This window comes from Trichomycterus rosablanca, chromosome 21 (genome assembly GCF_030014385.1).
Source record: "Trichomycterus rosablanca isolate fTriRos1 chromosome 21, fTriRos1.hap1, whole genome shotgun sequence".
Classification (NCBI taxonomy): Eukaryota; Metazoa; Chordata; class Actinopteri; order Siluriformes; family Trichomycteridae; genus Trichomycterus; species Trichomycterus rosablanca.
This window is the reverse complement of record NC_086008.1, coordinates 5,663,304-5,688,798: the sequence shown is the minus strand read 5'-3', so window position 1 is coordinate 5,688,798 and position 25,495 is coordinate 5,663,304. Positions and strand designations below refer to the sequence as shown.

Below are 25,495 nucleotides of genomic sequence, written 5' to 3'. Positions count from 1 at the left end.
TTCAGGTGTTCGCAGGCATATAGAAAATATATTTTACTGAGTTCTTAAATAACCTGTGAGTTACTTGAATAACCTGCAAATTACCATAAGTATAATTAGAATGAACATGAAAGAAGCAATAAAATTAACACCTCAGCAAGTTTACCTAGACTATAAAGAAGCATGTGTTTTCCGTTCTTACTCTTCTTACTTTTTCAGTAAGGACTCTGAGTTTAGTCTCCTTTGACTTATTGATGTGAAGCTTTTCTCCCAGAGCATGTTTTTAACCGAAGGACATAACTCATAGTTGATAGTTCTGCACACAGTACAGTTATTTTGGCTTTTACTGCAGTGCAGATCTAAAGAGCAGAACCAGGACCAAGGACAGAGAAAGTTATCCAACTCAGAAATGAACAGCTGCGGCTCTGGACACACACCAGTGAAGCATTTCACCACCGTCCTCAGACTGAAAGCAAATGTACCATTATGTGAAGTTGCTGAACAGCAAATGCACTGCCTAACCCTTCAGGGTCACGTGACCCATCACTCTGCTCGGCAGAGAAAAGCCCCGAAAAGATCTTTTTTTAACCAGTTGATGACTTTTCAAGTTCAAATTTGAATGATCTCAGATATGTACAAAGTTTCTAATAAATCACATGTTGTTTTTTGTTATACAACAAAGATTTGGGGTATAAAATTAAAGTCAGAACAAGGGGGTGTACAGAATGGGTTCCAGCACTCACCGGCTGGAAAATGATTCACAGATTTCTTTACCAAGTTCTAGTAATTACATAGTGATTGTATTGTGTTAGCTTTATGCTTACCAGCAAAATCTAGACTATACTGCAATGAGCACTTTTTCTTATTTGTCAATTGTCATTTGTAAAGAGTCTTTTTTTAGTTTTGCATTTCACAACATAACGGACTAAAAGGAATCATTCAGAGGTTGGGTTATAAATTATACAGTGTTTGAATTGGATTTTTTTTTTTGTAACATCTGACCTGCCTACATTAGCTCAATCTCAAAATAGTATTTCCTACTGGGATTCATTTCTGTCTTTGACAGCAAATACAGTCCATAATTACTGACGTCAATAAACCATTCCAGCCACCGCCTCCTGACAAAAACACACCAGTACAGGCCCTAATTAATGACACCAACATGACCCTTAACTGACAACATCAATGCACCAATATAGTCTCCATTTACCATTGTCAGTACATCCAAGCAGTCAATAACTAACCATCATTACACCAATGTAGTCTCTAACTACCAACATAAATGCACAAATACAGCACCTAACCACAGACATCAATACACCAATACAGTTAACCAGATATCAGTATCTACCATCAATACATCAATAAAGAACCTAATTACTAATATAAATACACTAATACGATCCTTAACTAGCATCATCAATTCACCAGTTCACCAATACAGTCCTCAAACCGCCAACACACCCTCATATACTGACATCATTGCCCTATTGTAGTCTCTAAATACAAACATCGATACACCAATACAGTTAACCAGTTATCAATATCTACCAGCAGTAAAGTACCTTACTGCTGATATTAATATGCTAATATGATCCTTAACTAGCAACATCAATTAACCAGTTCACCAATACAGTCCTTAAAACACCAACACATCCTCATATACTGACAGCATTGCACCAATGTAGTCTTTAACTACTAACACTGATGCACAATCACAGCACATAACTACAAACACTGATAACCAAATATCAGTATCTACCATCAATACATCAATAAAGTACCAGACTACTAATGATAATACACTAATACGATCCCTAACTAGCAATTTCAATTAACCAGTTCACCAATACAGTCATTAAAACACCAACACACCCTCATATACTGACATCATTGCACTAATGCAGTCTGTAACTACCAACATGAATGCACAAATACAGTGCTTAACTACAAGTATTGATGCAGTTTATACAGTTAACCAAATATTAATATCTACCATCAATAAAGTACCTAACTGCTGATATTAATACACTAATACAATCCTTAACTAGCAACATTAATTAACCAGTTAAACAATACAGTCCTTAAAACACCAACACACCCTCATATACTGACATCATTGCACCAATATAGTCTCTAACTACCAACATTGATGCACAAATACAGCGCTTAACTGCAGACATCAATACACCAATACAGTTCACCACATATCAATATCTACCATCAATACATCAGTAAAGAACCTAACTACTAATATTAATACACTAATACGATCCTTAACTAGCAACATCAATTTACCAGTTCACAAATACAGTCCTCAAAATGCCAACACACCCTCATATACTGACATCATTGCACTAATGCAGTCTGTAACCATACCATATCCACCAACATTAATACATCAATAAAGTACCTAACTACTAATATTAATACTTAACCAATACAGGCCCTAACTACCAACCTCTAAATGCCAGTGCACCACTTATTTACTAATAGCAGTACATTAATGCACCTATGCAGCACATTCCTATTTATATTAATAAACAATACAGTTCTCAACTACAGACATCACTACACCAATGCAGCCCCTAAATACCAATATCAATGTACAAGAACAGTCCTTAACTACCAACACTAATACACTAACACCTTACTAATGATGTTGACACAGAAAACTACCCTGCACATTAATCCTTAGCTTCCACCATCAGTACTCTATTACAGATCCTAACGATCAACATCCCTTTAAGGAAAAGAATGAGAGAGAATCATAAATGCTCGCTGCTTTTGATTGGTAATGGAAACATGATGTTTGGGAGTGATTATTAGAGGGGTTGTCCTGTTAAGACTTTGCAGAACTTGGCTGGTAGGTTGTGTTATAAACAGAACATCTAAGGTTTGTTACTCTGGCTGTTTCAAAGGTTACGCTAATAAATAGCAGGTCACCGGGACTCACTGTGTAAAAAGAGAATCCAAGTAACAAATGTTTCCTCATTATTACACCATGTGGGAGAAGTTAAAAGTGCACATGGTGCTCATGTCAGGAAAGGTTAGCTTCAACTCCAGGGTCATTGCTAGTGTCAGCAAGGAATCATGGATCAGTGTTGATGGATTGGTCATTTCAGACACAAGTTCAATTAGGTTCAGGGTTAACCAACTGCAAACAGCATAGGTCAGAGGGGGCAGAAACATTTAACTCAATGCTTCAACATCTCTTGTATTTACAGTATTTCAGAGAATATTTACTAAATACAAACAGTGTTTCTGAAAGAGTTGGGACATTTTCTAAAAAGCACTTTGTCAATTTTTTAAAAACTGTTTTTAACTGCATAAGTACAAAAAAGATTTTCAATGTTTTCACTGGCCAACGTAATACTGTTTTTTAAATACAAAAAAATTTAAAATTTGATGCCTGCAACACACAAAAAAGTTGGGACAGAGGTTGGTTTCCACTGTGTTCTAAAACCTTATCTAATAATGACTTTTTTAACTGTTTGGGAACTGAGGATAAGCTTAAGAGTGGTCATTATTGTCTAATTCTCTTCTTCATGATGTCATGCTGTAGTAGTAGTATGTGCAGAATGAGACCTGGCATTGCCTCTCTGAATTATCCACAGACTTCTCAGGAAAAGACTTTGCCTTTCTAAAATCCCAATGTATGCTTCTGTGTCAATGGTACCTTTAAGCCACCCATGCCATAGGCACCTCCTATACATTGACAGATGCATCAAAGGTCTGGATGGTCCTTTTGATCTTTGGCACAGAGATCCTGATGTTTGTTTCTCCCCAAAAACTGACGTGGACACATTTGACCAGAGCATGTTTCCAGTGTCAACAGAATGGCGGATGGCGAGTTTGCGCGTGCGTGCGGGTGTGTGTATGTGTGTGTGCAAGTTCGCGGTCGGCACACGGAGCGGGGCGCATGTCCAAAAAGGTTGAAAACCCCTGGTTTAGACCACGATATGGGCCTGATGTGTGTCTGTTGTTGAACCACAGGAAGACTTTCAGAATCGCGGACACTTTTTTCCCCTCGAACGGCTGGTCGTACCGGTTAGACCTCAGATTTTTCTTAGTCGCACCATTGAGAAATTAGGTCGCACATGCCCTGCACGTAGCTATATTCATCACAGTAGCCTGACTGTTTTCATGCAGTGCTGCCTGATGGCTTGAAGGTCTCATACATTTAATTGTGGTTTCAGACGTTGCCCAACTCACTCTTTGGAAGTTCTCTGAATCTTTTCACACTGTTATTTAGTGCAAATGGTGAAATAATTACATTATTTGCAATCTTACATTGAGAAATGTTACTTTGAACTAATTGACAGTTCTCACAAAGTTTGGCATAAAGTGGTGAGGCATTACTCTAACTTTCTTGCAAAGCTTGAGTTTTTGATGAATCTTCTTTTTATACCATGTCATAATTATGGAATGATTCAAAAATGATGTAACTTGAATATTTTATATTTACATCTTTACTCCTACTTTGATCTGTCCAAACTTTGGTCAATAAAAGTAACTTAATAAAGGAATAACTCAGTTTACTCAGTAATAACTCATACCTGTGTAATATCCAAAATAATTGGTTTTTATTTTTAGACTCCTCGGTCCAGGAGGTTGAAGGTTAATATACTTCTGTCAACATGTGTGTCCTGCCAACTGCATCTCTACAGGCAGCAGCTTTTGTCTCTTTAAATTGCATGGTCTCACAGCCATCCTAAATAGTTTTGCAAAATGAAAGGGAAGCCAGTAATCTTTAGGGCTCAAAGGTCAATTAGGTTTGGATGATAGGGCACATTTTGATCTGACCTATAATGAATGCAGTGTAGGCTCCATGTGTCTTAGAGAAAGCATATGTTAGACCTCACCCTATCATGTTGCTAGCTTTTATGTGATAAGGAGAACTCTGCTGGGTTTTGGAAACTGCTAACACCTAAACTAAAGAAGAGTTTGAGATGTGCAAAAATTGTACATCAGATGCCACTCTGGTAATCATATGCGTTCTTAATAGTGGCCGGGAGCTAGACAAGCACAATTGGCCAGTGAGGGAGGGCCAATGGGGATTGACCCCTGTGCTCCAACAGCAAACCTGACTGCCTGGTTGCAGCGCTGGCATGAGTGGTAAAAGAATAAGAATGGAGTCTGTATGGACTAGTGCTAGTTTTTTGCATTCATTTGCCAGCAAAGCAAAGTTTGTGCCAAAACAAACAAACATATTCAAACTCTAATTTTTGCACACAAAATTTTGGGTTTAAGCGAGTGGTTGGAGACTATAATCTTAAACGTTTTAACCAACTACTCATTTAAAAAGTGTTAGGAACATGTACATCCAGTCCTCAGTAAGTCCAATGTAATTTCTCTTAACCAGATCCCCTTTTGTCAAAGTTGCATCAGATTCAGACTTTTAGGCGTCCTCAGTGAACTTGGAAAAAGTCTTTGGCATTTAATCATCTCAAGCCTCACAGTGACTGAACTTTTCACTTTCCCCCTAATCAGCACAAAAGTATTTTCCATTCACCACCTTTCTCTCCCCAGCTACAGCTTCATCTCTGTTCAGCTCGGTCTCCATGCAGCTATTGTAAAGCACAACAATGTCAGGGAACCGCGAGACCTCAGTGAGGAGTGTGAATGTAGCTATCTCTGCACTTCCACCCTCTTATCACACCCGCGCACACAAACCCTCTTATCACGTCCATCTGAGCCCCCGGTGTCATTAAGCCCTATAAATGTGGCCGGTGTGAAAATTTGCCTTTCCATGCGGAAAAAATAGCTCTGGCTCACTTTCAATTTTCAGTTGTATCCATCTTCTGTTCTGATGGAAAATACAGTCCCTGGGGAAATGTATTGGTTTAAAAGATGTAATAGTTTTGATTTTCTTATCACATTTGTAAATTAGGGTAAACAAGAGGTTGAAGGTCTGAAATATTGACTTTCAAGTTAGTTTTTGTAATATAGAGAAATCTTTAACATTCAGTAGATGTGTTTGCTTACACTGGTTCTGTCTTAGATAGCTCAGCCTGTAGAAGCTGTTTTGTCCTTTAATTCTGAAAGTGTCACAAAGAATATCAGCATAGGCTGCTGTGTAAGTGAGTGTTTACACTCAGATTTAAAATGTAAAATGATCAATAGCGCACAGCAAGAGTTGCAGTATGAATGGTAATGATATGAAGACGACTTACTCCACAAAACAGTAGCTGTAACCAGTGTTATCCAGGTTGCAGCCATTAACAATTATATACTCCTTATGTATTATTTGACTTATTTTATAATAAAATTCTGTTCTTTGTACTTCTGTAATAGGGTAGCATGGTGGCACAGTCTTTTGTGTTATAAAAGGTTTTTAGAAATCTGCTCCCAATTCCTAGCTGTGTAATGTCACTGGCTTTTGATGACAAACGTTATGTGTGTGAATAGAGTTTAATCATTGACTGAATGTCTAAATCAGAACTGACAGTGAAGGTTATTTGGAATTGTGGTACCAGTTAACCATACTTGTTAGTTCTTGTAAAGCAGCACCGTTGTCAGAAACCCAGGCTGTGCTAAACCTGTTATTTGAGTTTTTGGAGTCTTGCCAGTTGTTTTGAAAGAAGCTTGCTTGGAGCCTGTGAACTGTTTCAGCTCCAGTTTAGCTTAGCTAAGTCTTATTATCTATGAATATTAGTGTGTTTCTGTTTCAGTCCACTACAGGGCTAAAATCATGGACAACTGAACATCACATTCAGAATAATGGTATTAATATAATGCTGGTCCCATTGTGCTGCTGTAACAGCAAATAGAGTTTCAATAGATTTTGGAGCAAATTGCTTCCAGTCAGCCATAAGAGCATGTAAGATCAAGTACTGACTCTGGATGTTAAAGTCTAAGTGCCATTCCAATTAATCACAATGAGTGCTGGATTAGTTTGAGATCAGAGATCTGTTCAGGCAAGTCACTTTTTTCGGATTGTATGCATTGGCTTGAAAGGTGTGTGACTCAAATAGCCAAGCCCAAAAGAGAGGGCCAAATGCAGTTTTCTTTCATTTTCGAACACTTCCTAAAGTGAAATATATGTGGACCACTCCTGGAGCATAATGCTTCAACAGCTTGTTTGTAGCATATTTAAAGAAATACGATTTTCTCAGTTTCTCTCTGCTTCTGATTCTATTTTACAAACATCATAATTTCCAGTGTAAAAAGAAGTATTCAGGTAATACACAACTGTAAATGGTAGTAAAAAGAAGAAGTAAGACTCCAGACAGACAACAAAGCTAAGATATAATGAAAAGTAAAAATAAAGAGCAAAAAAAGTGATTAAACTGAACCATAAGCATCTTTACACTCATAACTCAAATGAGTGACGACTTCAAGATCCATTTATGAACCGATGAAATGAGCAAGTGCTGCTTACTGGCCTCATCGATCCAAACGCACCCAGCCAGGCTGCGTTATGAAATGGCCTGGAAATCCATCTCTTTGTTTGATGATTATAAGGTGCAATCACAGCGCTAGCCTCAGCAACTGTCTCTGGCTGTGACCTTCAAGGTTGGTGGATCAATAAAAATGGCTTGAGCGTGGGAGAGACAGGTAGGTTTCTCATTTTTGAAGGGAGTTTTAATTATGATTTGTCCATTTATCAACACGTTTCAGGGTCAGCAAACCTTCAGTCTTTTCTCTGGAACTTTACATTAATGACTTCTGTGACTAGAATGAAGAAGCATTCCTGGGCTATTCACACAATATTATAGATATATATGTTTAGTAATGTATATTTTCCAGTCTGACAAACTACAGGGTTTTTTAGTTTTTAGTTCGTAACCAATAGCCTAGTCTATTTTATATACATTTCTTATATAAGCTTCTTCAAACAGAAGACAGGACATTATGGAGGAACACTATCTCAAGAGTCACTAAGAGTTGTAATTTCTTTTTTTTATGGGATTCAATTCTGGAGACTGGGAAGGCAGCTCACTACAGGATATTCCAGTACTGATTCCATAACCAACCTGTGCTTGAAGTGTGCTTGAGTTCACTGTCTTGATGGGAAGTCCAATTATCACCAAGGTTTAGTTTCACCACAGAAGGCAAAACATTCCTCCTCAAAATGCCTTAGTACTTCTGCAGGATTATCAGTTCCTTATTAGTTCTAGCAGCAATGAAACATGTCCACTGTCAATCCATATGGCCAAAGAGTTTTGATTCGTCACTCCATAGAACTGTTTCCCAGAACTGGGCTATCCACTTTCTGTCTGGTGTATTCCAGCAGACCCATCCTATGCTTCTTGGTCAAGGGTGGAGTGCGTTTGTGAAGTCCTTGGTTGTTAAGCGATCTTTTTATGGTTGCAGCCTTTTTCAATGCCATCCTGTGGATCATTTGCACTAACACAGGGAGTTTTCTTTGTTCTAATGAAAATGCTAAGGTCTCTGGATGAAATTTTGGGCTTTTAACCACTGGCAGGCAGTGCAGATATGCTGCTGTGCCATGAGTTTGGAACAATGGAATGATCTCCTCTCTCAACCTTTGTTGACAGTGAGTCCCGGTGGTTTAATCATGTTGTATCTTAACTTTAGGTCATACCAACTAGCAGTATGTTTTTATACCAGCAGTATTATCTAGAGGTTAAATAATTGTGACATGCCAGTATGAATAAAATATCCTGCTACTCTAAAATACCACATCATTCAATTATTTGCCATATCATTCAATTAATAAAGTAAAATCTAGCTCTGCATAAGAATGCAGAGGAATAAAGTATTTTTCTTGCTAGTACAGTAAGTGTAAGTTAATCTGTTTGCTTCATTTTAAGATGAATAAAATCTCAAGTCAATACCAGTTCATTCAGAATTTGACCCACAATAAGACAAAAGCCAATTCATCATCCCTGACCTATAAAACTAAGCAAGCTTGATACGTTCAACCAAATTAACTGAAAGTGAAATTATAATGCAAATCATTTGAATGTTTCACGTGAGTGAATGCTTACAGTTACTGATACACTTCGATGAACTGTCATAAATATGTCCAACGGAACATCTCTTTTTAGAAGCATACTCATTATTATTGAGTAAGCTCTATTTTTACTGTTTCTGTAGGAACCCTCTTATTTAGCTGCAAGAGCATTAGTGAGAATTGGCAGTAATGTAGGCAATAGATTGTCATTGCCTTCCAGTTTAGATTAAGAACTCTTTATCACTCGTGGAATGTGTTTCCAATGCTGTGGAGTCTAATTAGTTTAGACATTGCACATGTAGATGTTTCACTTGATTGTAAACACTGAACTCATTAAACTCTTTAAACCAGTTGCCTTAAGAGACAGTTGCAATCATGATTTTTATGCATTATGTTGTTACTATTTAATGTTTTTGCTTAATGATAACAGATTTATGGCAAATTTGATAAACTGACTCTTGGAACTTTCAGTACCACCCTTGGCTCTGAAGATCAACCATGTATTTGATTTTAATGCCTGGTGCATTAATTATTCACTGAAATGGCTAAAATGGCCAAAATCCCTTATTCAAAGGTTGTCCACATACTCTGGACAATGTAGCATGTTATGTTTTGTAAAGGCTCACTGTGTACTGCAAATGGCTGCGCTTCTGTGTCTTATCACCTAGAAGAAAACTGACATGGTACAACTATTATAAACACATCTATATTCTGGCATTGCATGTTGAACACAGACAAAACATATTCAGTAAATACAATCCATCCTTGTACCAGAATATTTAAGCATTGGTGAAGTTTCACAGTGTGTCAGTAGCCAGTAGCTTTAACTTAAGGTATGTAATTACTTCAAGAGTCCTATCATCAATCATCAGCCTTCCTAAACAAATGAGAGAGCTGCACTGCACACAACAGGTAAATTTTCTTAATCAAGTCAAAGTTCAAAGTCAAAGTTGCTTTATTGTCAAAACTGCAATATGTACAGGACATACAGAGGATTGAAATTGCGTTACTCTCTGACCCATGGTGCAACATAAAACATTAATTAACAATAACCTAGAATAAAAGAATATAAAATAGAATAAGGATAAACACTCTCTGAAGCGCAAATATATATACACACTGACACAAATATGAAAATATAGAAGTAAAAATTACCACTTGAAGAATACAGGCACAAGAAAAGCAATTACTGTGGAAAATTACACTCAAGAACATTAGTCTGTTGGATTTAGGCTTAAGATAAGATAATATAATGTATGTTTTCTGTATAATCCATGGTTTAGTACTGACAGTATAGTTTATATCCTGGTAGTAGAAAAACAGATTAAACTTTCTCCTATTACCTTCCTCTCTAGTTTATGGTAGAAATTTGTCATCTAGATGTAACAAAGTGAACTACAGCAGCAGTTCATGATTTCCCCCGTAACCATTGTATCTTAGGATACTGGCCATTTAGCAAAGAGGTTTTCTGTACGAGCAATAAAGATTATGGGGCGTAAAGGGCTCTTATAATGTGATTAGCAAAAGAAATGTAAACTTGGCGTTTGGGTGGCGCAGCAGTCTAACACTGAGCTTAGTGTGGCTCCATAAACAGGCATAAATATATTTGGTGCATGATTAAACCAAATAATGTTTTTAGAATGAAGTTTTATACATGAGGAGTTTGTTGACAACCTTGCTAAGCGATTTATTAGCCACCTTAGCTAACGCACAAGTGATAGACATTCACACCATTTTATACAGCCACCTTAAAGAGTCTGTCCAGTTACTACATTACTATTAAATAGTTTTTACTTTCTTCATGTTGGATCCATTACAGAGAACTGCCCAGGAGAGGTCAACAGAGCAAAGCATCTGTTCCATTGGTTAATTAATGCACATTTTCAATTTGTAGTTTTGCAGCAGAGAACTGCACAATCATTTTGCAGAGAAAAAGCTATGATTAAATAACTTCACTTTTTTAGATGTGTGTACCTGTTGATATTATTATTTTGTGAATATAATAAAAGTGTATTTAATAAGGATGGGTGATTTAATGAGTGAAGCCTTATAAAAGTAAAACCAGGGTCTAAAGTGGAATTAAATCAGCAGGGCATGAGGTGCATTTCCTCACCCTAAACTTCACCAGGTTTTAATTTTCTTTGGTTTAATTTGTGGATGCGACTCTGAGGTCATTTTCATTTGCTGATTCCACATGATGCTTGAGTAACTCCAATCTAATTTCCAACAGCCACTGGAACTTGGAAGGTGTGGGTTACAGAAAGTGTTTTTTATTTTATTTTATCACCACATTATTGAGTCTAAGTGAGTTTTTAATCTTGTACCCAGCAAATCTCATTTCAGAGTTTCCAGCTCTGGTTTTATGGTTTCATGATCCTTCACATCTAAAAGCCACAGATAGTACGGTATAGTGTTGTATTTGTATCATTATTGCTGTTCTTCATCAGCACAAATAATCCCACTGTTTACTATAAAACAAGTAAATCTTTTTTATTACACATCGCTGTGGCCAGCCGAGCTTGAAGCTAATTAGGTTTAATGCACTTGCACAGACATAATGTATTAAAGTTTATACCTAGTCTCTTTATGTGACTCTCCTGAACTTTCATCAGGGCTTAAAACAGCCACACACAATAGGACCAAGGATGTAAAGTGGACTAAAGTGTGTGGACACCTGACCATGTGCTGGTTGGTCGTCCCATTCCAAAACTATGATTTTAAAGTGTTTATGTGTTGTACACATTCATTTGGTAGGGAATTTGTGAGGTCAGGCACTGACAGGCCTGTAATTGTGTTTTATTTCATCCCAAAGGATCCTTAATCGGTCAGGGTCAGGGCTTTGTGCAAGCTACTGGTCCCTCCACACCAAACTTGTGAAACCTTTACGTGTCTACTCATCTTTACAGATATTGCTTCATACAAAAAGGGCACAATCAGGTCGGAATAGAAAATGGTATTTTATTCATAAATGTATTTTTTTTACAACTGTTAGCAATAGATGCAGCTAAAACTGTAAGAGTTAAACCCTCCGAGTAAATGTGCCCTCATTGGCTTAATTTAATATCTGCAAAAGTAGCAAAGTGGTGGAAAGTAGCCTCTGCTTTGTTTTAAATGCTAGCTACTGGGAGTATTTGCTTACCATTCTGGATTTGGTCCTGGTCTTAATGGAGTCTGAAAAATGGAGTTTCTGAGGGTTCAGGGGAAAGAACTATTACTATTACTACTGACTTGCAAAAGTTCATTCATGGCTGCTGGGCAGTTTTTCCCTGCATTTTTCTTACTGTTTAATTCCTTTCTGGCACAGCTGAATGGCTCGATAGATTTCTTTACGGTGCCTTGCTACCGTTTTGTTTTTGTCGTATTCATCTGTCAATACAGGTCAGCCTTAGCCAAAGATTTCTGCCCAGCAACAGCAAATGTGATCACAAAGAGTGTCTGGGGCCTGTAAAGTGTTTTATTGTTTTAAATTCTAGTAACAACAGGCCTTACTTAAAGTAAAAAAGCCAGCTACCAGCCCAGAACTAAAACCTTAGCAGCAACTCAAAGCGATTTTCTGCCTATTTTACCGATTTAATCGCTCTCTCTGGGTGGGGGTGGTTTGGGGGTCGTTCCTGACACCCTTCAGTGTCCCAATTTAAATAATTTATTAGCAGGATGCTTTAGTTCATCGCGCTGGCACTCCTCTTTATCTGTGTCGGTTGTGTAGCTTTGAGATCTGTCTTGCTAATCACACGTCAAGACGGGTTTCAGTTCAGCGCTTTTCTTCTGACACCTTATTACCTCCATGTGACTTCACTGACTATAAATATAATAGACTGTCATCCCTCTGCACAGGTGATTTAGCAAGATTTAGCATGTGTTTAACCACAATATACTACTCTTTCTTTGTTGTTGATCACAAGATGCCACATGCAAGGTGGCCATTGTGGTCATGCAAAGAATAAAACATGAATTGTGAAGACAAAGGAATTTAATTTATGATGTGTTTCCTCAAAATAATTAAATCAGCTCCTATTTTTTTTAAAATGCCAAGGTCAAACCTTGTGTTGCCCATAACCCATAAAAAACAGATCTATGCAACCATTCTGACAAAGGCGTAACAACATATGTGCCAAAGAGACCTAAAATTCAAGGTTCATAAACCCTTTCAGAAAATGTCATAAATACATTCAGAAAATCAGGAAGTTGGAAAATATTTGCAGCCACCCCCATACTTATTTAACTGCCTGTAACTATTAACAGAAAAATGCTTCCCAAGTCCTGGAAAGACTTCTTATGTGTAGAAAGATTTATATTCCAGGGTGAGGTTGTATTGTCGACAGGAGACCAGTCCGAGAATCGTTTTTTGATATTAGACAGCAGCATAAACACTGACCAATCATGTTGTGCTGGGCACTGCAGATGTCTCCTATGTACCAGGATTAATCTGTCATCTTGGTTTATGGGATACCGTCCCAGAGGAGGGACCAGATGCCCAAATGCAGGTGTTGTCTGCTTTGTAATTATGGCGGGCTGACAGAGGAAACGCTGTAGCGGGATGGGCAATGACCCGCAAGGTTGCGCATTCCTGTTCGGCTTTTAATTGCCAGTCGTTCCTTGGGGAAATGTAGAGCAGGGAAAGCTACACTTGTGGAAAGCAATACGATTGAGGTGGGTTTGGCAACCTGCTTTCCTGTAGTTTGGTCAACATGAATGACAAGAACAATTCATCCTTAAAATACTTTAAATATCTACATGCACAGAACAAGGACTGATGATCTTCTATTCCCGTCTTATTTTTCAGGATTAACACAATCCACTTCGTCACAGACGCATTTGCTTTCCCTTCCTTCTCTGAGTGTGAGATTGTGTAATCATGGGGGTACGAGGCCTTCTTTTGGCCTGCGTGGTCATGGCCTTTCTACTGAATTCCTCCCGAGCCGGCCTGGTAAAGAAGATGATCAGGCATCGACGAGAGTCCCTGACGCCACCCAAACCTGAGAATTTGACCCTACCTAATCCAGACCAACCGGTGGTCTTCAATCACGTGTACAACATCAATGTCCCATCTGGATCCCTGTGCTCTGTGGACCTGGATTCACCCGGAGGTGCTGAAATGAAACCCAGGTCTGTTCCCTCTGAGCAGCACATCGAGCACACTGTGGACGGAGAAAATCAGATAGTCTTCACACACAGAATAAACATACCCAAGCAGGCCTGTGGATGCGATGGCCATATTCCGGACCTGAAGGACCTACTGAACAGGCTGGAGATGCTGGAAGCTGAAGTGTCCAGCCTGAGAGAGCAGTGTACTAATGGCGCTGGCTGCTGTGGAGTTCAAGTTACTGGTAACTTATATATTCTCAAATTTCTAGAAAAGAGTACATGGGTTAAAATTGGGGCCCCAGATTTCACAGATTTTTTAAAATTAAATTACAGTTATAAATTAAATGATAGAAGAAACTGAAGCTACAATACACCACACAGTCTACCTTAATGGTTGAATGTAAACCTAGAACATCCAGGGACAGTCTCAAAGACAAAAATACTCCTCCGTGTTTTGACACCTCCCCTCTGCGTCCACAGAATTAGTTGGGAGTTTTCCAAACTCAGTTACCCGAATCGCGTTTTTAGACACTTTACATTTCGACATCTTGGACTAACTGAATTGCCGTAGGATTGCTAAGACTGCCTCATAGTGCAAATTAACCAGTAAAAGTTGAAATGAAATGTAAAAATTGCTAAACCTCAAATTGTGAATTTTACAACAACAAATTGCATAAAACATATAAATGTTTACAACCTTCCAATGATCTCACATTATTGTGTCAATAATTTCTGTCTGTAATCCTATATAATTTATTTTAACAATTTCTGCTCAAGGGGGTAGCACTGTCGCCTCACAGCAAGAAGGTTCTGGGTTCGATCCCCAGGCGGGGTGGTTCGGGTCCTTTCTATGCGGAGTTTGCAAGTTCTCCCCGTGTCTGCGTGGGTTTCCTCTGGGAGCTCCGGTTTCCTCCCACAGTCCAAAAAAAAACATGCAGTCTAGTTAATTGGAGACACTGAATTGCTCTATAGGTGAATGGGTGTGTGTATGTATGTGTGTCTGCCCTGCGATGGACTGGCATCGCGCCCAGGGTGTTACTGTGTGCCTTGCCCCCCCTTCCCCCCCGCGACCCTAATTGGATAAGTGGATAAGAAAATGAATGAATGAATTTATGCTCAGGATTTTATAACCAGGATTTATAACCGTGTGTTTTTCAGGTGAGGTCACTACCAAGCCGTATTGCAACGGCCATGGAAACTACAGCAATGATGTCTGTGGCTGTGTGTGTGAGCCCGGATGGAAGGGCCCTAACTGCTCTGAGCCCGAATGCCCCAATTACTGCCAGGATCAAGGCCGCTGTGTGGATGGCAAGTGCGTATGCTTCGAGGGCTTCGGTGGAGAGGACTGTGCGACTGAGTTGTGTGGTTTGGACTGTGGTGAGAATGGTGAGTGCATCGATGGGGCTTGCATCTGTGCTGAGGGTTTCATGGGTGACGACTGCTCCATGACAGGCTGCTTAAATAACTGCCTGGGGAGGGGACGCTGTGTGGAGGGCGAGTGCGAATGCATTGAACCCTGGACGGGCTTCGACTGCTCTGAGCTCATCTGTCCCAACGACTGCTTCGACCGTGGCCGTTGTATCAATGGAACATGCCACTGTGATGAAGGCTTCACTGGGGAAGACTGTGGTAAGGCCACCTGTCCAGACAACTGTACCGACAGAGGCGATTGTGTTAACGGTCAGTGTGTGTGTAATTTCGGCTACAGTGGAGCAGACTGCTCCAAACTGACGTGTCCCAATGACTGCAGTAAGAAAGGTCACTGCTCCAATGGGAGATGCGTTTGTGACCCCGGCTTTCAGGGTAAGGACTGCAGTACCCTCTCCTGTCCTGATAACTGCAATGAAAGAGGTAAATGTGTGAATGGTGGGTGCGTTTGTGATCCTGGCTACAAAGGCAACGACTGCTCTGAGCTCTCCTGTCCCAACGAGTGCCATAACCACGGTCGCTGCGTCAACGGAAAGTGTGTTTGTGAGCCCGGCTTCCATGGTGAGGACTGCAGTACCCTCTCCTGTCCTGATAACTGCAATGACAGAGGTAAATGTGTGAATGGTGGGTGCGTTTGTGATCCTGGCTACAAAGGCGACGACTGCTCTGAGATCTCCTGTCCCAACGAGTGCCATAACCACGGTCGCTGCGTCAACGGAAAGTGTGTTTGTTACCCCGGCTTCCAGGGTGAGGACTGCAGTACCCTCTCCTGTCCTGATAACTGCAATGACAGAGGTAAATGTGTGAATGGAGCGTGCGTTTGTGATCCTGGTTACAAAGGCGACGACTGCTCTGAGCTCTCCTGTCCTAACGAGTGCCTTAACCACGGCCGCTGCGTCAACGGAAAGTGTGTTTGCAAACAGGGCTTTGCAGGAGAAGATTGCAGCGTGAAGACTTGCCCTAATGACTGTAAGGACCGCGGTGAGTGTGTGGACGGTCACTGTGTCTGCCGTGCTGGTTTTACAGGCAAAGACTGCAGCGAGCTGACTTGTCCTAACAACTGTCATGACCGGGGTCACTGTGTGAATGGACAGTGCGTGTGTCACAAAGGATACACAGGCGAGCACTGCGGTGAAAAGACATGTCCGAACAACTGCCTCGACCGTGGGTACTGCGAGGATGGAATCTGTGTCTGCTTCGAGGACTATAGTGGAGTCGATTGTTCTGAGCTGACCTGCCCAGGAAACTGCAACGACCAAGGCCGCTGTCTGAATGGCATGTGTATCTGCGCATTGGGTTTCACTGGAGATGACTGCTCTGAAAGTAAGTCAGTTCTGAGATTTTACATTTTATGTTTGACGTTAAATACTAAATTTAAAACTATACATTTCACCTCAATCCACAGTCACCCCTCCACAAGATCTGACTGTGACTGAAGTCACCCCAGAGACGGTGGATGTTTCCTGGGTCAATGAGGTAGAGGTGACGGAGTACCTCATAACGTACATGCCCACAGCGCCTGGTGGTCTGGAGTTAGATATGCGAGTACCTGGTGAAAAGAGGACTGCCACTATTCGGGAGCTGGAGCCTGGTGTAGAATACCTGATTAATGTTTATGCCGTTCTAAACAATAAGATGAGTGTGCCTGTTAGTGCCAGGATTGCAACACGTAAGTCTGTATTAGTAATATTTCTTTTAAAATGTAAAAAAATAATAGTAACTAGGGATGTAACGATACACTCTACCCACGATGCAATGGGATCCATGATACTGGGATATCCCGATTTTTTTTAAACAAAATTAAATTGAAGACAAAATTTATTATGTCATTATTTAATTATGACAAAGTTTCCTTTTATTATTTCTCTTGAAAAAAATTAAATACTGTAAATAATGAATGTCCTTTTATTTTTGAGATAGGTACAAACTATGCAAAACAATGCTGCACATTTCCCTTTTTGTGTAAAAAAAAAAAAAAACTGACATGAAATAAATCCCACATTAAATAAATAAGTGAATAATACAAATAAAGAATGGCTGGAAAATTCCGAACCTGGCAACCTTGTAGTGACGTCAACCAGGCGAGGTGAATAGCGCCAGTGCCCTCTGCTGTTTAAAGTGAATATCGATTCATTATACATGTAAACCGATTTAAATCGTTACACATGTGGATCGATTTTTAACTGTCTTGTGGTACATCGTTACATCCCTAATAATAACTGTTGAAAACATGAATAAAAGAGATTGTCACATGTCTCATATCATTATAATAACCATGTTAGGACTTCCGGAGCCAGAGGGACTGAAGTTTAAGGCTGTACGAGAGTCTTCTGTCGAGGTTCAGTGGGATCCTTTAAACATCGCCTTTGATGGCTGGAACCTCATCTTTAGGAACACAGTGAGTACACTTTTCCTTGCATACCACAAACCATGTCAGTGCACGAGTAGACATGTCCCGTAGCCAAAACTCACCAATACTCTGAAATCTGTGGTTAAAAAACAACCACGAATAATAAAGGCCTTTCTGTTTGCCAGTAATTGTTTAATGTGGGAAACTGTATGAGTGTCCTGTGGAAAGTAGATGAGTGGTGCCAGTATGCTTCTGTCTAAAAGTCTGGAGTTTTGTTCCACCTCTTAGAAGCTATTGGACTGGACGGGACAGGTCTGCACTTTTGCTTTTCTTTTTGTCAAGCTTAAGCAAACTCAAAAAATAGCTCCTGTCAGCACTTGCGAACCGTGTCTCGCCATGTCTGAGTCTTTTAAACCAAACTTGCCAGCTTCATTCATACGAGTTTGAGGTTGCCCATGCCAAACAAGCCCTTCACTTTTAAGTGTAGCACTCACATCCAAGTGGATGTGATTGAAAGTCCCAAGTGTTTACTCTGTAGGATCTCTCTAACTCCCCTCTATTTTGGGGGACTGTTGAGATGACAGAACTTGGAGTCATTTGTGGTTTCTTTTTGGTGAACAACCACAAATTGAACACATATTTTGTATCCAGGACAACAATGATACTAATATACACTTACCAGCTTTAAAAACATTACATTTTATTTAAATTATAGGTTTAATAACGTTTTATTTTTGTGTTGTGTAAAATGCCAGAAAGAGGAGAATGGAGAAATTTTAAATTCACTGTCTCCACCCGAGACTACATTCGAGCAGTCCGGCCTGGGCCCTGGTCAGGAGTACGAGGTTAAACTGGAGGTATTGAAGAACAAGACTCATGGGCCTCCAGCCAGCAAGAATGTGGTTACAAGTAAGTAACTCCAAACCATTTGTCATTTTGGTTTGTTAGTTTTTTTTATATATATATTTTTACAGATCTTTGACCTGTGATTCTCTAAAATGCACAAGGTTTTTCACCTTCTCAGTTGAAAATGGAAATCTAAGGCATGTGGTCTAAAGAGCTCAATTGTATTTTAACATGAATTTAAACACCACTACTCATTAGCATGTGCGCTAATGTGGAAATTCCAGTGAAGAAAGCACTAAATTTTAAAAGCCCCGCCCTACCTCTTCTGCTTAAGCTGCTCAAGAAGCACTTTCCCGCTGAGAGTACCGGAACAAATCTGCTCCAAGCTGAAATGCTGGATTACTGTTTTATCTACTGCTTACAGCATTTCATGTAGCAAACCAGTACCTCCACAGACCCCTGCACCCCCAGACCCCCATCCCTGAGGAGCTTCCTCTTACTTTCAAGGAATACATAATTGAAAAATGCCTGTATAATTCAATTCAGTGACCTTATATAAACAATGCAGGCTTGCTAAGCTAAATCAAGGTTTTAACTTTCAGGAAACTGCTAGCTTTTTCTTTTCATAAAAACGTCCTTGATGGTTTGAACGATCAGAACATTTATCTGCTTATTATAGTTTATGTTTTCTCTATGCAGGGATTGATGCTCCCAGTCAGGTGAATGTGCGGGATGTGACAGACACGACTGCCCTGATCACCTGGTTCCAGCCCGTAGCTCAGGTGGACGGACTCTCTGTGTCCTATGGCCCAATAACAGGCTCTTTAGATAGCCGTGCAGTGGAGCTGTCATCAGCAGACACCCAGTATCACCTGTCTGAGCTCTACCCAGACACAGAATACACTGTGTCTCTCATGGCCCGTAGAGGGGAAATGACCAGCGTGCCAGTCTATGAGACCTTTACTACAGGTGAGAGCATTCTAGAGTTGCAATTTATTAAAGTGATTTTGTTTATAGATCCTTGTTAGGGTGGGTTATGTAACCTAGATCATTTATTGAGATCCCTTTTAAAGAATTCAAAGTGTCGCTTGCAGCAGACCAGCCCCTGATAATAAAACCCAAGTCGTAATAATGTCAATTCACCTAATTCTTATTCTTACTCATCATCTGAGTCCATCTACCAATCCTGTCATAACATTGCCACCAATGTTATGTAGGTCACTGGTAGCTGTAGTAGAAATAACATGTGATGGTAATGTATTTCAGACCTGGATGCCCCCACGAACCTGCAGGTGGTAGAGGAGACGGATAAGACCATCACTCTGGAGTGGAGAAACAGCCAAGCCAATGTCCCCAGCTACCGTATCAAATACGGCCCCCTGTCTGGAGGGGAACACGGAGAACTTACGTTTCCTACAGGTCCAGAGGAGAACACTCAAGTCCAGATCACTGGTAAGGGTTAAGGTTTTACGAGAGAAAGTAGGGACGATACTCACCACACCTGGAAAAGACTTGACCAGCTGAACCCTGAGAACACTTGACTGAAGGTTGCTTTGCCACCATCACCAAGTACCAACACAAATAGAAGTCACTTATTACTACAGACTGTTTAGTAGGACAGTGTAGATTGTAGTAAAGAGTGCAGATGGCTTATTTCACTTTCCATTTTTAAAGGGAAAACTAATAACTTTAATAACTCCATAAATAATAAGTGTCAGTAAAAATTCATCATAAAATAAGCAATTTGCATTTAAAATTTTGCAAAAAAAAACAAACAAAAAAAACAATTATATATATACGGTATATATATATATATATATATATATATATATTTTTTACTTATATTACATTACTTATGTTATTATTAGAGATGCATGAGTACCGATACTAGTATCGGGTATTTGCCCGATACCGCGCTCATTAACTCGTACTCGTACTCGCAAACGAGGCTCCGATACTAAACATCCGATACCGTGTGCCTAGTGCACGTTGCTGCGTTATGTCTAGTTCACACTACACGACTTTTGCCCTGATTTTCGCTTGGCGACTGGTCGGCGCTAGATTTGCCGGCTCGGGAGCAACTCGGCGCTCGTCTAACATGTCAGATATCTGATCTCAGATGTGCAACTGGCAGTGAGTGACATGTCGAACAGCCAATGAGAACGCAGGATACGGTGTGAGGGAAACGCAGGAGAGGAGTGTAAACCGGTGGGACAGGGGTTTAATATAGTTTATGTCAGAATACACCAGCACACACATGTTTTACAGTATTTCTGACCTGATCGTTCTCTACAAAACATAACAACAAAACACCAACACTGCAATGCAAAAATATTTATTAACCTCCAACTCACTACAGAACAATCCATGCTATTCATGTTGCCAAATCCACTCAGATTCATTTATTTTCCTCCTTGATTTCATCACGTCAGCGCACAAACACTTTGATCTCTCGCTACTTGTTGATGTGCATTTTTGGGCGTGGTATCATTAAACTTCTCGTCACTTCTCACGTGTGTTTTTGTTTAAAAAAAACGGTATTCTAAATAGGTATCGGTGTCGGCAAGTACAAAAATACATGTACTCGTACTCGGTTGGGAAAAAATGGTATCGATGCATCCCTAGTTATTATATATACTTATGTTATTATAAACCTTTATTACTACACCTCTTTGTGCAAAAACAGTATTAAGAAATTTGCCTTTAATTGTTGTTGAAAATTTATGTTGAAATTCATACATGGAATAATTTTCCTCTCCCCACCGCACAATCTGCTTTAAAACTCTCATTATTTTAATCCACATGCTACAACATGCATCATGCAACATCAAATATTCATAGTGAAGACTAATGAATATCATTCCTAAACATGTAATAAGTCCTTTGTCTGATGTGCTCCTTTGTCCTTGAGAGGTCTGTGCCCTACATTAGGCAGTGAGTCTGTTTTAATGAGTAGACATGTTACACATGTTTACCGCTCACTCACCTCCTTTTACACACAGTTATTATCAGTAATAACCCTCACACTCATTTTATTGATAATAGGAGTTCCGTCTGCATTCAGTGTAATTTCACGCTGAGAGCCTCTTGTGCAGTGACCTCTGCAGAAACCAAGAGAGACAATAACCAGGATAAATGCAGAGATTAAAGTAAAGCCTTTTATCAGCTGTGATATGATGATCTGAGAGCCTCTTGTAACATGATAAATATTGCTTTTGGCAGGAGCCTGTTTCATGTGGCTACTGAAAGGAACTGAACTGTGTACAGCTGCTATTAAATTAGCAGTTATTAAATAGATGGTGGTGCATTACAGGTGGCACAAACTTGGTAAATAAAAATGCACATAAACTTTTATTAGAAGTATTAGATTTAATGAACATGGTCTCAATAAATCATTTTTACCAATTACATTTACAAAAAAATTTTAATTTAGTCATCACAGGAGTCTTTGTTACTTTACTTTTTCTTTTAACAATACAATTGGGATTACTAACAATTAGCGATCATTTGGTGACTGGGGTCATTCTTCTGTCATTCTGGTCTTCAGTTGTGCAGTCATACAGGGGTTTTTGTGTTGATGTGGTGTTTTATAACGTGCATCCAAACGTCCTGATCACACAGCCATGCACCTGTAATACATGCAGTATGTGGCCTGCCAATGTCCTGTTGAAAAAGGCAGGGTTGAATTTTAGGTGAGCTCTGTTCATAACTCCTGGCTTTGGCTGTGCATGGTTTAGTCTTACCTGCATTAATGGATGCAGTGATGAACTGTGTGCATTAAAGAGAATGCGTTAAAAGTATACAAATTTGTTGAAAGTATTGCCAAGTATGAGTGTTAAGTTCCAGCATAAAAACATGCCAGAATGAGGGTGACAGGCGGTTTATAGTGGCTTTTAGCTGGATTCCCAGAATCTTTTAATGGTGTTTTGCACTGTATAGGGTGAAAACCCTGCTATATATATATATATATATATATATATATATATTTCATGCATTTTCTCCCCGTTTTCCTACCGATTTAGCACTCTCAATTTTGTCTTCCGCTGCTGAGAGATACCAGATTGCATCCGAGGAGAGCACGTTGCTGTACACGCCCGTGTACAGTCCTCCTCTTCTTGCCCCTGATTAGTATCTGCTGCAGGCACTGCCAATTATGCCTGCTAGATGGCACCCAGCCAACCGGTGGCAACACCGAGTTTCGAACCGAGGAGTTCAGAAACTCTGTGCTGTTGTGCTAGCGGAATTTCCCGCTGCGCCACCTGGGTGCCCAAAACCTTGATATTTTTGCAATCGCTTGTTGAACTGTATGCTTAAATTGTTGGATTTGTTTTTGGTAATACATCAATCCAGCTTTGCTCAGAAAGGATGTGGCTTTTTTCTGGCTGTTTCTTTTACACACAAATCTAATTGCATCACCTATATTAGATGTTTTTTGAACATTTTACAACCACTAAAAGAGAATGAAGTTTACTTTGAAGGACACCTTAGCCCTAAAAAAGACAACCAACCTCCTTAAATTCCAGTCAGCAGCAGACCTGAAAACCCCGATCTAGATGACTAGACAAAATAAGGATCAGATTAGTAGTCTGGAGACAATATTTCAGACCCAGTACTGACACTTTCTGGCATGGAAATGGCTCACGGGTTACCATGGTGTTACAAACAACAGAAACAAAAAGAAAATTTCACAACATTCCTAGTGTTAAATTGCCTCTTCTTTTAACCTTCTTTTAAGCATGTTGGACAAATCAGTTTCAATATGAGCCTATATTTACAAAATCAACTACAAAATAATGTTGATTATCTTTAACCATTGAATCATAGAATGTTACCTTCACAGCTGAGCCATCATTACCCTGTGTTAGCTAAAACCTTCCAGATTTGTAGCTATGGTGTCATTTACATTCTGAGTTTGTGTGTATGGTTGGAATTAATTCTTTACCCATGCACTTAATTGTACTTCTATTCTGCTGCTTTCTCCTGCAGGTCTCAGGCCTGGTACAGAGTATGGTCTGGGAGTGACAGCAATCAAGGATGAAAAGGAAAGCTTGCCTGCCACCACCAATGCTGTAACTGGTAAGACTTTCTCATACAATACGCACAACCTAAACACAAATCTCTCCATCTTGTAAAAAATAGTATAATTTAACTTAATCTCACCAACCCTGTCAGAGCTCGATACTCCTAAGGGACTAGAGGTGACCGAGACCACAGAAACCTCACTGATGTTGGCCTGGAAAAGACCTTTAGCCAAGATTGACGTGTACAGACTGGTGTTTGTGTCTGCCGATGGTCACAAGACTGAACTGGAGGTTCCAGGCAGCGCCAACACTCATGTTCTGAGGAACCTGAACCCTGGCATGGTGTACACCATCACTCTGACATCAGAACGAGGCAGGAAGAAGAGTGCACCAGCTACCATCTCAGGATCCACAGGTCAGTCCGACACTGCTTAAACGTTACTTTATTCACAGATCTTCAATTATCAAACACCAGTTCTTTAATGGAGGGAAGGTGAAACCTTGTTATTTAAATTTGTTTTACATGCAGCCTCCTAGTGTAAAGTTGGTGTACCTTAAAAACAAATCGAGTTATATAATTATATATTATAATATATAATTTTCCTCCTATGCTGGAAACCACAATATGTTTCTAGCAATGTGTTATTTATTTATTCATGATTTTATTTTTTTCTAAATGTATCTTTGGTAACTTTTGAGAAACCTGGAGAATTATTAGAAATACACTCTGGACAGGGCCTCAGTCTATTAGGGCATCACATGTTCATCCATTTACTGACTTATTTACACCTACTGGGAATTTGAATTTGCTAATTTACCAGCTACATGATTTTAAGAGGTGGGAGCGAAGGTAACCCATGCAGACAGGGGAGGACCAGAGTGCCGCCACGGTAATTATTAGTGCATCCAAATATTAACAGTGTGGTGTGTTATACAATTATTTTAGTAAAAGATAACACTATACGAATTTACAAAAAATAAAAGTGCCTAATTTTATTTATAAAAGCACTGTTATTAAATATATATTTTTAAGGTACATGACCAGTGGAAGTTACTATGCTCCAAATTTACTGTTGAAGTCAAATGTAATTTAAACTTTTAAAAGATATTTGCAACTCTATGTTCAGCAGTCAAGATTATTAAACTGGTGGTGAGGAACGTTGTGTTAAGTCTTTCAACTTTGTAACATAAACTCTTAATATGTTATTACTGATTATGATTAACTACAGCTGGTGGCCTCTGTGTGCCCGAATAAATAGGGCTAGTTTGACTGCACCTGTACTAAAAAGAGCATAGAACAGTGGTCACATTATGTTAAAAGAAAGTTTGGAAACATTTCTCTGTCCATTTTAATCATAATCTAACGTTAGTCAAGCTTAAAGGTGCCAGTTTTGGAGCAGGGGCTTTTTTCATTGTGCAGCAGCATCTAAACCTCTCGCTGTATGCATATTTTTGACCCAGCATTGGAAAAAACACACACACAAAGCTACAACATTACTGAAATGTATTTTCTTTTTGGCTAACATGTGTTTTCCATTTGTTTAAAAAAGTCCAACAACACTGGTACTGCATTTTTAAAACAAACATGACATGCATGTCATGTACAAGAGAACTAAAATGCACCCACATACTGAAATATAGATTTAAAGTTAAAAGCTGCAGGCTCACGGTTTTGAACATACCTCAGTCTAACCTAATATAAGTATGCTGTTTTGACCTGATAGGTTCTAACAAGACTGTGTTAGCAATTACAGTAGCCCACTTCAGCATAGAAAAACATTCTATGTGAACAGGGCCAAAGAGAAAAAAAATATTAGTTTTAGACTGACTAAAACTTATAGCCCTGATTTCTTCCATAAAGAA

General features: G+C 39.5%; 1 protein-coding gene across 3 annotated transcripts in view; it reads left to right on the top strand.

The window, feature by feature from the left end:
- The window catches only part of tncb (tenascin Cb), a 68,494-nt gene that overhangs the window by 10,900 nt on the left and 32,099 nt on the right, over window positions 1-25,495 (top strand). For all 3 annotated transcript variants that reach the window (XM_063017408.1, XM_063017407.1, XM_063017406.1), the window contains exons 2-10: window positions 13,686-14,229; window positions 15,146-16,738; window positions 16,821-17,084; window positions 17,698-17,813; window positions 18,521-18,674; window positions 19,311-19,580; window positions 19,878-20,063; window positions 23,598-23,687; window positions 23,784-24,047. In XM_063017408.1, coding sequence (XP_062873478.1) covers window positions 13,758-14,229; window positions 15,146-16,738; window positions 16,821-17,084; window positions 17,698-17,813; window positions 18,521-18,674; window positions 19,311-19,580; window positions 19,878-20,063; window positions 23,598-23,687; window positions 23,784-24,047 — 3,409 coding nt within the window. In that variant the 5' untranslated portion in view covers window positions 13,686-13,757. The remainder of the gene's footprint in view (window positions 1-13,685; window positions 14,230-15,145; window positions 16,739-16,820; window positions 17,085-17,697; window positions 17,814-18,520; window positions 18,675-19,310; window positions 19,581-19,877; window positions 20,064-23,597; window positions 23,688-23,783; window positions 24,048-25,495) is intronic.